At 32.4% G+C, this 13,483-nt stretch overlaps 2 protein-coding genes across 2 annotated transcripts in view; one reads left to right on the plus strand and one right to left on the minus strand.

Moving 5' to 3' along the window:
* LOC126781134 (dynein axonemal heavy chain 8) overlaps positions 1–4,506 on the minus strand; it is a 43,949-nt gene extending 39,443 nt beyond the window's left edge. The window contains exons 1-9 of the mRNA XM_050505961.1: positions 4,110–4,506; positions 3,896–4,006; positions 3,697–3,808; positions 3,411–3,553; positions 2,957–3,158; positions 2,621–2,784; positions 1,786–1,962; positions 821–924; positions 503–722 (exon numbers count right to left, since the gene is read on the minus strand). Of these exons, the coding sequence (XP_050361918.1) occupies positions 503–722; positions 821–924; positions 1,786–1,962; positions 2,621–2,784; positions 2,957–3,158; positions 3,411–3,553; positions 3,697–3,808; positions 3,896–4,006; positions 4,110–4,436 (1,560 nt within the window). The 5' untranslated portion in view covers positions 4,437–4,506. The remainder of the gene's footprint in view (positions 1–502; positions 723–820; positions 925–1,785; positions 1,963–2,620; positions 2,785–2,956; positions 3,159–3,410; positions 3,554–3,696; positions 3,809–3,895; positions 4,007–4,109) is intronic.
* Positions 4,507–6,037: 1,531 nt separating this feature from the next.
* On the plus strand, positions 6,038–13,416 carry LOC126770926 (DNA helicase MCM8). Its single transcript, XM_050490542.1, has 15 exons — positions 6,038–6,330; positions 6,412–6,644; positions 6,713–6,800; positions 7,245–7,376; positions 7,768–7,883; positions 8,384–8,488; positions 9,432–9,578; positions 9,762–9,981; positions 10,238–10,380; positions 10,568–10,707; positions 10,879–10,969; positions 11,038–11,174; positions 12,007–12,229; positions 12,813–12,974; positions 13,167–13,416. Exons 1-15 carry the CDS (start codon positions 6,117–6,119, stop codon positions 13,359–13,361), a joined length of 2,346 nt encoding a protein of 781 aa, XP_050346499.1. The 5' UTR covers positions 6,038–6,116; the 3' UTR covers positions 13,362–13,416.
* Positions 13,417–13,483: the final 67 nt, after the last annotated feature.

The raw sequence follows: 13,483 nt of genomic DNA on the forward strand, positions 1-13,483 counted from the left end.
TGTTTACGATTTCTGTTAAAAAAAAAATAACAACATAAAATAGAAAAGAATAAATCCTCTTTTGCTTATCAGCCACCATGCAGGCGTGATATGAATAAAAACTTCACTTTTTTGAACTGACGACCTACTTATGGGTATTTAGTTAAATACTTATTTATTTCTGTCATCATTCACTTTTGATGAAGCATTGCTTAATTAATAACCTTTAAGCAACACTTATAGATAAAGCTAATGTTTATTATAATATGTTGTTAACCATGTGTGGCATAGGCTTAGGTAACTTAATGTTTGTGCTATAGATAACGAGTACACATATTTACATATATAATTTTAACTGAATAAATAAATGCATCATTCATTGAACCCACGATCAGAGCCTAAGACAGGGGAACCCACGACATCACAGACACTGGCAACTGCGCCAACGAGCCAGTCGAATGTAACTAAATAATAAAATAGATACTTATCGTTAAAAACATTAACGCTAAAAAACAACAGATACCTTAGCCTTTTTAATAAATCTGAGTTTGTCCTGATTCCAGATTGTCTTTCTATCACCCTTAGTTAAGTAATCCATACACATGTTGAGGATCTGATTGGTGACCTTTACGAGCAGAGTGGATATCTGCTTGGTGGTATTGTAATATCTGGACGTGGCGTATACCATTCGAACCGTGTACAAGAGTCCAGGAATATATTGTTGCATTGTCAGTGGATCGCACCTTTAACCGGACGTTAAAGAAATTACACGTATATCTATATCAATGGTATACATATATAACGTGACTTAAGATTAAAAAGAAAAAAACAAATAATTCACCTGTAAAGAGGTTCGCAATACTTTTCTAGAGCATATAGATATTTTACATTATCGAATGCTTCGTTATAAAAATCCGTTACTTGATTGTCGATGAGCCTCCATTTCTAAAAATTACATGTAATAAATACACTTTAGTTTATGTGTAACTAATCAGTGGCGTAGCTATCGTAGGGCCAGGTGGTACAGTGCACCAGGGCCCGGAGCTCAGGGGGTCCTCTAACCTCAGCTTTGAAAAGTGAGGAGTATAAAAGAAAAAAAAAATCTTGTGTGGACGGGGAATTCTGTTAAAAATCGTTTTTTTCCCTTTATTGATCTCATCTGTATAATAAATATTCTGTATTGTCATGTGCGTCGTTGTTTATTTATTCTCATTTTCTTCTATTAAACACAGAGATTCTACCCCTCATTGAGACGACGTATGGATTTAGTCTACTAGGGATAAGTTGAACTCACTGTTTCCTAATCTTGTTCCTATCTAATTTTGAAGGCCAATATAAGTTCAAGCTACGCGGAAAGAGGGGATGAGGGCCCGATTCTTTCCTAATGCAACAGGGCCCTTGTCCATCTAGCTACGCCACTGCAACTAACATAACCTATTTTTTAGATTTTAATAAAAAACAACTTATAATTAAGTAGAATCTAAGAACCATTCCGCTACAAAGAAGAAATTTGTATATTAGAATATTGCTTCTTCATACAATACATATGAAAAATTTTGCTTCTTCATATAATACATATGAAAATAAAACATCGTTTTTTAAGCTAGGATTCGTGTCTCTACTGGAACCTAACCGCTTTTATGTATAACGAAGAAAAAAATAAAAATATTATAAGTATTCTAATACTAAAGACTAAAGTAACTGCAACCAAGTACATAATGAAATATTATTCTAGACAGTAACAACAACCCAGCTAAAAATAATCATCTAATTAAACTTTTATTTTCTTTCCAACTACATTGTTACCTTAATAAGCTTAGACTTTGCTCGTATCAACGTATGTATATACATCTGGCAAGGATCGCATTTGATGTGCTCTATGATCGAGGTAAACGAAGTGAGTTGCCGTCGCCAATGGTCTAGCTCAGCTAAAGGTCCAATGTTAGACGGCTCTCGGCGTAGTTGTTGACTTTGCACCAACACCTGAATATTTTAACTTATGTACCGTAACGTAACACAGCCTGTGAATGTCCCACTGCTGGGCTAAAGGCCTCCTCTCCTTTTTTTGAGGAGAAGGTTTGAAGCTTATTCTACCACGCTGCTCCAATGCGGGTTGGTGGAATACAATGTCATTTCAGTGAAATTAGACACATGCAGGTTTCCTCACGATGTTTTCCTTCACCGTAAAGCACGAGATGAATTATAATCACAAATTAAGCACATGAAAATTTAGTGGTGCTTGCCCGGGTTTGAACCCACGATTATCGGTTAAGATTCACGCGTTCTTACCACTGGGCCATCTCGGCTCATATACTGGTACAAAATGAACTATATAATAACTACTATACTAGATACAAACACTTGCCCTATGTGATAAAATAATATAGATTTCAAAGAATTTTAATTATTTATGAACTTTTGATTGATTTGATTTACTATTTTTTATATCAATAGGATATCAACTAAAGTTCAAATTAAGAGAAACGTTTTTTAATCTACATACTAATGTTCATATTATGAAGTTTTCGGTAGCCAACCACGTGAGCAAATTATATAAAAAACCCACATTAAATAATATCACAATATATTTAGTCAATCTCTCTTACAAAAGACCTTTCAACGTGTATTATCAAGAGCATACCATCATTATCTGTTTGACCCATTGTTTCACGAAAGAACAAATTTCTTCTAGCACATGCGTTTTTGTAACTGCTAATTTCATTTTTTCCTGATCAGCTAGTTCTTCCTCGTATAATGTTAAATTTATTTTAAACTTCGTACAACAATCCAAATCAATTTTCGTTTCTGGTAAAATAAAAATATTTAATAAATCGTTTATTGCTTTCTATGCAAAAACTACCTAAATAGATTGAAAAATAAATTAAATATATTACAAAATTACTTTTTATGTACGTTAATATTTTATCGTTTTTAATTAATATTAGTGTTAGAAGATTCTAGTTATTTATTCACTTACTTGCTAAATAATCAATAAACAACATGATCTTTGATATGTAAGTTTTTATGATATCTTCACTTTTAGGGTTTGGAGGGTTTAAGTCTCCCCACGCCTGACAAGCTTGTAAAGCTGGTACGTAAACACGTTGCATTGTTTTAAATATACCAGATACAACGTTTTCGGTCTCTTGATTCATATCAAATAACACCAAAAAAAAGTCCTAAAAAAATATAATCACAAAAATCAACGACTACATGCATTAAAATATATGGATTTTAATTGTAAATGAATGTTATCCAAATTTGTATCGAATATAATAGAAATTCGCCAATCAAAATTATATAAGAAAAAATAAGTCACTGTTCTAGGCACAGATGTGCGATGAGATCGTAACGTGAAATTTTTTCTATTTTTTGAAGTCTTTTTCTATTTTTTGAAGGTCCTTGAAAATTGTACGTAAAAGTTTTCTTACGTCCGCTACTGTTTTCATGTCAACAGCTTTCGTTTTAAGTCTGTACATTGCTACACACATCCCTTCTGTTCCAATTTTTGCAGCATCAGATATATATGTTCTTTCCATTTTGCCCTTTTGATTAGGAACGTATCTGCCAGATTCTTTAAAGCACAATTAAATGAGTCGTATTGATTTTACAATTTTACCAATATACATATATTTCGGTAAATTGTTCTTATAAAATACTAATATAACGCAATTTTTATCAAAATATCTTCGATTTGGTTATATTGATATAGCTTACCCATTTTCAAAGGTGGTAGAAAAGCATCACATAGAACGCAGCAGTTCCTACCGCCATCAACTAAAACACTATCTAAAATATCGATATGAATATCTGCATCAAACACACCATCCTGAAAAAGTATTTATAATTTTGTTACAATTACGTAACAAATTCATCTAGACCATAGAATACATGATTCGTGTAGAATTGTTATTACCAATATATAATCAACGGGTTTATTTAAAATCGCAGCTGCACTCTCCATTAAGAATCTACTTTGAGACTTCAATCCACCTATTCTATTATTTCGAGCCTCTTTCGCTTTGGCCTAAAATATATATATTTTTAATAACTAAATGATATAATATATGAAAATAATTATCTTGGATAATTAAATGAAACTCATTCAATTAATTGACAACTTTATTTACTTGTTTGTCCTTGTAAGATTCATGAGCTAAATTCAAAGTACTCATTGAAACTTTACTCTTCTTCTGAATGTCTTTGAGTCTTGATGAGACGTCCAGAATAGCGTCTAATGCTGTCCGATCTATATCAACCATCTGTGTTGATGTTCCAGGTGTAGCAGGGTATATAGACTGTTTCCTCGACATTCTTCTCGCAACTTCGTCTATTTTTACAGCAGTGTGCTCTACATCTTCCACATATCCTTCGGCAGGAGGAGCTGCCGCACCTGTTTCTTCAGCTACGCCGTCAGGTGGGGCTTCTGGCGGATTCTCCTCAGCTTCGTTGGACATTTTTTTAAATAATTATATAATATAATATGAAATTACTTCAATTATTTTATATTTATAAATGATCACTAAAAGACGGTCTGATCTTTTTGATAATTATAATTGACAGTTTATTCCCTTCTTATAATTCCAAATTTGAAATATATAATGATTCGAATATTTAAGACATATTTAAAAAAATATAATCGCGATAAAGACGAAGACATAATTTTCAAATTATTAAACAAATATTTATTGTTTGGCATATAGTAAATTGGTTACTGTTAAAATCATTAGTAGAAAGTATGTATATTATAAACAAAACAAAACTAATTTTAATACATTTATTAGAAAAATATATGAACTAATAGCTACTTACTTTTACCAAAATCTGGTTTATGAATACCATGATACGCCTGACCGTATTTCGCGCTACCTCCCGCCAAAAATGAATTAATTTTTAAAACCAGATTAGTTTTATCAAGTAGTAGATTTATCAAGTTGACAACTGGAATACAATGTACTAGAGAATGTATTTTTACCTTGCGAAATATACAGAATTCAGAAAATGCCTGCGTCTGTAAAACGTCAAATAATCAGTGAATAATACATATTTACTGATTATTATTTGAGGATGAGAGAACGTAATGCACGTAAGTACGTCTCTGATTTATAATTCTATAAAGCTGAATAGGTTTTATCGTTATTTGCATTTTTGACGAGACAGATTTACACTGATATAGAGTTCAAGTTATGCATGTATAAGAAAGGTGTTAATAAAATACTCAATTTATATAAGTTTGGTGTGCATTACTTTTAACAGATATTTTATTTACCTACCCGTGCACTCGGTGCCATGGATTCAGGTGAGCCCCTTATGTTGCTATAGACAATTTACTACTTTTTAATGATTTGACATAATATTCCTGACACATTAATACTTTAAAAATTGAAATTAGATGTTCAGAATTTCTCCATATACAGACATCCTCTGTAACTAATGTATTCCTGTAATATAACTAATTTTGTTATATTTTGTCAAAGAACACGAAAGACAAAACATTGACAAAATATTTCTACCAAAGAAAATGTTACTTTAACACATTCAAGTTACATCACATTAATAATTCTTATTATTAAATCCAAAAAGGGCTGGCTAGATCATCGGTGCTGGTTTTGAGCGAAATTAAAAATATTTTTTAAAGTCTGTTCAGCGATTCATGATGCGATTTTGTGACTTTTCTAATTTATTCTGCCAGTTCCTTTTCCTGAGACGATCGCTTGGAAAAAAAATTAGGTTGTTTGAAAATTATCGTAGATTTTTAACACAAAAATCAAGAGTATGGCTTTGATTTTGATTACCAATGTTTATGAGTCAAATTTTGTATAAGAATAAATAACGAAAGCTTTTGTAGTAATTAATAAATTACTATATAAGCAACGCAAAAAATGTCTTTTCATTTTGGATATTTAAGCTGTTTAAATATCTTTTTTCTTGTAATATTTGGTAAATATCATTTATTTGCCCTTCGATTTTATAGGAATTATTTTTAAAAAAGATGCCTTCTCACTACATACTAGTTGCATCACTATTGACCGAAACGTATGGACAAATGTCAAATTGATACGCGGGTAAAACTGTCAAATTAAAATATGGAAACAAGTTTTTTGTAGTTTCTTTGGAAATTTTGAAAATTTCTTAAAATGCGTCGTAATTGGAGAGGTCGTTATAAAAATAATTGGAACCGAAATAAGACAAATAATACTTCCGACAACCGCAGCCTTAACAATTCAACATCATCGTCTTTATTGTTATCAAGTGCATCTAGGTCTTCAAGAGCTCCAGCAAATCAATTACCTATTGTAATACCCATATACCCTGATAAAAATGCTTGGAAACTATATTTTCCATCTCAAGGTATATATCAAAATTTTGTTTATAATATAGCCCCAAAAAATAGACAGTGATGATTATAAAACATAATGTTTATTTTTCCAGAGCAATCTTCAAATCAAGAAATAGCTAAAAATATAGAAAGCTTCCACGCATACATAGAAAAAAATAGAAGTTTATTCGATTTAGAAAAAATTGACCAGACACGCAGTGTGTCTTTGGATGTTCAAAGTTTAATTAATGACATAGATTTTAAAAATGCTTGGTCTGCCTTTCAAAATGATTTATTTGAAAACCCAGAGACAACTCTAAGGATTTTGGAATATAGTTTACATGAGGTATTAAATTTTTTATCATTCTTCTTTTTATTTATAATTAAATATATTATAACTTGTTGTATTTACAGACACTCAAATGTGAATCTCGCATAAGAGTTAGAATATTGAACTATGAACCAATTATTCCAATTGCAAATTTAAAAGTTAATTATTTTGGTATGTATATCATATTCCAATACATTAAATAGAAGTAAAGTAACAGTCTAAAAATATCTACTCCTCTTAAGGAGAAAGTTTTAAGAGTGTGGTGGACACTACTCTGTTGAAGACTGGGGTTGATGAATCATTCCGTAACAGCCTGTAAATGTCCCACTGCTGGGCTAAGGCCTCCTCTCCTTTGTTTTTGAGGAGAAGGTTTGGAGCTTATCCCACCACGCTGCTCCAGTGCGGGTTGGTGGTAATGTTGATGAATCATAATAATGTTTATAATCTCTGTTAATCATGTGATTATATAAAAGCAAATGAGGCACATGAAAACTATGAGTTGCTTGCCTAGATTTTAACCTGTGATATTTACTTCAAGTTTTAGCAGTTTATAAGTTCAATTAATTTATTTTTATGTTAAGTTAATTTATTTCTCACTACATATAAAATTTTTAGGAAAACTAGTAACAATAAAAGGCACTGTTATAAGGGTAGGCAGTGTTGGCCTTATATGCACTTCAATGGCTTTTGAATGTTCTAGTTGTCATAGTACACAAGCTGTGATGCAACCTCAAGGTGTATTTACAGGTATATCATTACAGGTATTATATCAGTTTCCCAAAGACTCAGTTCAGTATTAGATCTAGGGCTCACTTTAGTTATCAGTATTAAAGCCAATGAGGTGCCATAATAGGGTGGCATATTGATTTAAAAAAAAAAAAAACAATTAAATTAATGCATACTTACTAAAATGTTTTCAAATAATTTTTAAAATATGATCTCAATGAGTGTAGCTGATATTAATTACTGATCTCACTCACCACCTTATAAAGTCTTATTTTTACATGAGATATATCTTTGCATCTGGAGTGTATTTTTTTCACAGTAGAAAATTAAGGCAGTTTTATTATGTTTTTGAAGTAAGATTATCTGGAAATATTATAATAATCAGTTTATTTGACTCTTGTTTTTTTTACAGCTCCAAATAACTGCCAAAGTTGTAAGACTGGCCATAAATTTGAACCATTGCAATCTTCACCATTCACTAATACCACTGATTGGCAAATAGCTAAAATACAAGAGATACAATCACAGGTAATAAAATATATGGTTATATTTTATTATACAGACCATGCTAAAAGTTTTTTATAAAGTAGATAGACGGACAAATTAGTATATGGTGCTTACCATTTGTTACCGCTTGGTCACCAATGCCTATTGACATTGGTACTGTAAGAAATATTAACCATCCCTTACACCCCAAACCTTGGAAACTAAGATGTTATGTCCCTTAAGCAGATAATTACACTGGCTCAATCACCCTTTAAATCGGAAAACAACAATTCAAAGTACTGCTGTTTCTTGGTAGAATATCTGATGAGTGAGTGGTACCTACCCAGACAGGCTTGCACAAAGCCCTACCTCCAAATAAAGGTATCCGAGTGCTAACTGCTGATATATTGTCACAATAGATATCTTTTAGCAAATTTTATTTGAACATTTATATAGAAATAAATTAACTAATTTGAGAGAAAACTTTCAGCAAATTCAATTTCGATTGTTTTTACTAATTACCCACCCACAACCAATTTCAGAGCTTGTCAGGAACTATACCAAGAACTGTAGAAATAGAACTTCAAGGTGATTTGGTTGGTAGTGCATGTCCTGGGGATGTCCTTTGTGTTACTGGTATAGTACAGGTATAGTTTTAATAATGTAATGAAACAAACTAACCAATAATGCCTTATTGATAAATAATCAAAGATGCTGCAATTTTTTTTTAAAATATGGTTACATTATATCTTTTTTTTTTTTTTTATAGAGTAGGAAGGCGGACGAGCATATGGGCCACCTGATGGTAAGTGGTCACCAACGCTCTTAGACATTAGCATTGTAAGAAATGTCAACCATCGCTTACATATCCAATGCGCCACCAACCTTGGGAACTAAGATTTTATGTCCCTTGTGCCTGTAATTACACTGGCTCACTCACCCTTCAAACCGGAACACAACAATATCAAGTATTGCTGTTTTGCGGTAGAATATCTGATGAGTGGGTGGTACCTACCCAGACGAGCTTGCACAAAGCCCTACCACCAGTAAATATCTTTAAATATCTTTTAAAGTAATCTATATCTTTTTTAAAATATATTTATCAGATTTTTTTATTTAATTTTTTTTTTAAATTGATTGTTAATAAAAAAATGTCTGTCAATCAACTAAGACAGTATTAGCGCATATTAGTTACCCTGCCAGTGTTGTGCATATCTGTAATTGGTACATATATCAGGTAGATGATATTAAAGGATGCTACTAAATTAAAAAGTATTTAATATATATACTGTAGATGTACCGTTTCAAATAAATAAATATAAAATTAACTAACACCTGTCCCAATATCACACAACTAAAAAAAAAAGGTTTTACTCTTTACAACTTATTATTACTAGAACACATCTTATTTGAATGTGTTTAATATCAATCTGTAAAACTTACCACTTTATATTATTAAAGTAATAAAATAATTTATGATAGGTGATAGCTAATTAACAAAACATGAAGATGTAATTGTAGTTTACAAATCAGTCCTGTAACAATTACAAAGTAAATTATAATTTTATATAGGTTATAACATTGTGTTAGGTTCGTGGCGAAAGCAAAGGTGGTGAAGACGGCCGGAGAGCTGCTAGACTACTACAGTTATATGTAGAGGCAGTTTCCATACATAGTCAGAGAAATCTCAGTAATCCAACATTATCTTTTACTTTAAAAGATTATTATGCAATTCAGGTATTTACATATGTGTATATTTTTCATTATCTTCCAATATATATTTATATAGCCTAAGAGTTTGTTTCGCACTAATATCACGTGTTAAGAATGTGTATGTCAAGAATCTGTTAATAAAACAACAAAGTAGTAAGTTGTTTATGGTAACATACTTTTAATTAGTTTTTTTTTTTACTTTTACAGGAGATTCATGCTTCGGACAATGTATTTAGACTTTTAGTTCATTCCCTATGCCCTACAATATTCGGCCAAGAGGCCGTTAAAGCTGGTCTTCTATTAGGCCTTTTCGGCGGAACCGAGTTTGAGAATGGCACGAGGTCAAACCCTCACGTGTTAATCGTCGGAGATCCTGGGCTAGGAAAGTCACAATTATTGCAAGCTGCTGCGCACGCTGCTCCTAGAGGTACATAATAGTTTCATGCTAATTTTAAGTATTCTTTGTATATTAATGTAATGGGTTAAAATTTGAAATATATTTTTTATTTATTCTTCCAAAAATATCATTATTAAATAAAAATATTTACGCATGCAAATTATTTTTAAAACTATCACATCTGAAGGCTCTAATAGAAAAAGATCGAGTTATACATTACTTTTGATTGAAAACTATTAAGATTATTAACTTTAAAAAATACTAGTATTCATAAGTTTGACTTTAGGCGTCTACGTGTGTGGGGCGTCCGCTTCAGCCGGAGGTCTAACGGTAGCTTTGGGCCGAGAACCCGGCGGTGACTTCGCCCTCGAGGCTGGTGCTCTGGTATTAGCCGATAAAGGTGTTTGCTGTGTCGACGAACTGGACAAGGTGGCCTTCAACATAAAATTCACTCTCCATTGTTCCTCATCCATCCCATCTAGACCGATGTCTCCGTTTTACCAATAAATGAGATACAATAGAGTACTGTTACGGCGAAATGGAAAATATATTTTCCCTATCCCACTCCTCTACAAGTGCCAAGCACCAGAGACCCTGACGTGTGGGCTGCCGGCAGATGTGCGCGCACCACAGCAGCCTGCTGGAGGCGATGGAGCAGCGGCGCGTGAGCGTGGCGAAGGGCGGCGTGGTGTGCAGCCTGGCCGCGCGCGCCACCGTGCTGGCCGCCGCCAACCCGCGCGCCGGCTCCTACTGCAGGTACACGACGCACGTCACACCCCCAGCCAGGTGTAAATATACTATATTTTCCAATACTAATCATTATAAAGAATGTTTCCTATCTTGGGACCTTTTAGAAAAATAGGAAAATATGCTCTGCGGTTGCTGCAATAGGAATTATATTTGCATGATATCTTTAACTTATTTCAGATCAAAAACAGTTGCTGAAAACCTAAAACTTAACTCGGCGCTATTGTCAAGATTCGATCTAGTTTTCATATTGCTAGATCAACCTGATGAGGTAAAAAACTTGTAAAAGTGAAATTGTATCTACATGTTCATTTATATTAATATAAAAATATATTTCAGAAAATTGATGCAATGTTATCGGAACATGTTTTGGCTCTACATTCGGGAGCAAAGAGAAAAAAAATGGCAGACGCTGGAACAAGTAATATTAATTTAAGTATAGACTCCAGTCAAAGTGATGGTGATGTTTCTCTAAGGTAAATTATTACCAAGGACTTAAATACATGATTTTATATTATAATATCAATGCAAATAAGCTTAATTTCCTTTTTTAAATTATATTTTTCCATATATAACGCTGCCAAGAAAGAAAACATTTATAAATTTACTTACTAAAATAAAATTTATTTAGTTTTTACTGGTGGTAGGGCTTTGTGCAAGCTCGTCTGGGTAGGTACCACCCTCTCATCAGATATTCTACCGCAAAACAGCAGTACTTGGTATTGTTGTGTTCCGGTTTGAAGGGTGAGTGAGCCAGTGTAATTACAGGCACAAGAGACATAAAATCTTAGTTCCCAAGGTTGGTGGCGCATTGGATATGTAAGCGATGGTTGACATTTCTTACAATGCCAATATCTAAGGGCGTTGGTGACCACTTGCCATCAGGTGGTCCATATGCTCGACCGCCTTCCTATTCTATAAAAAAAAAATGCCAAGGAGTAGCTGAATACTTTGTTAGTATAGACAGCAAAAAATATATGTATATTTTATTGAACTTACTATTACAGTTATTTTAAAGGAGACTAACGGGTTAACATGCGTCTGTTTGTGTTTGACGAGGTTCAGTTAGCTTTTAGTAATGAATAAAAGGAACTAATTATAATAAGTCTGCATACTTCTATACAAGTATTGTGCGAATGAATTGGTAGAAGACCGGCCACCATTTATATTTTTTCCCTTACTGGCACAAGTTATACAGTCGTTTCTACGAAAACAATATACTAAACTATATATATACAATATATATACTATAATGATAATTTTACAGTTACACGTGTTAAAACAAATTATTGTAATATTTAATTTCAGTAAAAAACTACGTCTCAAACCTGGCGAAGTAATCGACAGTTTACCATTAGTATTACTACGGAAGTATATTGCATACGCTAAAAGATACGTCCATCCTAAACTGAGCACGGACGCCGCGAATGTTCTACAAGATTTTTATTTAGAACTTCGTCACAAACAACAAAGCAATGACGGTGCACCTATAACAACGCGACAACTTGAAGCTTGTATTAGACTCACACAGGTAATATTAAAACAACAAACAATATGCTGAAACTTCATCTTGACTACCTACTAGATTCGAGTATTTATTCAGCACTGGCCCTGGGGTAGAGCGAGGACTCTAGGCGCCAAGCAGCAAGAGTTAAAAACAATTTCTAGGGAAGTATTTAAGCATTGTTTGATTTTTATAAATATATTTGTTACTGTTTATATAACATTAACTGAAATGCAACTTATGTGAAGTGTTAGCGTCGACAAAAGGGCGCTGAAAGGCTACCCTGATTAAGGGTCAGAGTGGACGCTATATTTAATAATTTATTAATGTTATTAACAAAGCCACCCCACAACTTTGGATGTTGTATATTGTATAGTATACAATATACAACATTACTCTCAATTTAATTGAACATACTGTAAATTAGTTAAGTATTACATTAAATAATAAAATAACAGTTCATTGCTAGAAAAAAACTCAATTTTCAGTTAATAGGAAGATTTGGGGCTTATGTGGCAGCTTAGTCGATATGAGGCAGAAATTTATCTAAAATTACCTTACATTGTACTTAGTTAAACAGCATTTATTAGATGTTTAATTTGTTTTACAGGCTAGAGCTAGAGTTGACTTAAGAGAAGAAGCAACTGTTCAAGATGCTAATGATGTAATTAGTTTAGTAAAACACAGCTTAATGGACACATTTAGTGATGAATTTGGTAATATAGAATTATCACGTTCAATCAATGGATCTGGAGTTAGTTCTCGGAATAAGGTATTTCTAATAAATTTGAATATCTACTATTAATCAGGAAATTAAACATATCAATATTTCAGTAGGAGTAGTGTTGTTGTTAGGAGACTATTAAATTATAATTGTAAAATATAAATATTATTGTAAAGTATATCTTTAAAAGTGAGAACATCCTTGTAAAGTGTATTTGAAATTAATTTATTGTCTTTTCAGGTTAAAAGATTTTTAGATGTGTTAAGACATCGATCACACAAATTGAGTAAAGATGTATTCAGTAGACAGGAGTTGATACAAATACATAAATCGGCTGCTATTGCTGGCGACCCAAATGATCTAATTGAAGCAATGCACATTCATTCCTACTTGCTCCTAAAAGGATCCAATACTTATCAATTAGTTGCCATTTAAAATGTTTATTGTTACCTACTTTAAAAAAATATATTTTTTCATTTTATATTTTTAATTGTTATTGTCTTTTAGTGATCCATGTAATTTCTAAACAATTTGATTGATAAACGACAATGACGGAG

Source organism: Nymphalis io, chromosome 1 (assembly GCF_905147045.1).
Source record: "Nymphalis io chromosome 1, ilAglIoxx1.1, whole genome shotgun sequence".
NCBI classification, from domain to species: domain Eukaryota; kingdom Metazoa; phylum Arthropoda; class Insecta; order Lepidoptera; family Nymphalidae; genus Nymphalis; species Nymphalis io.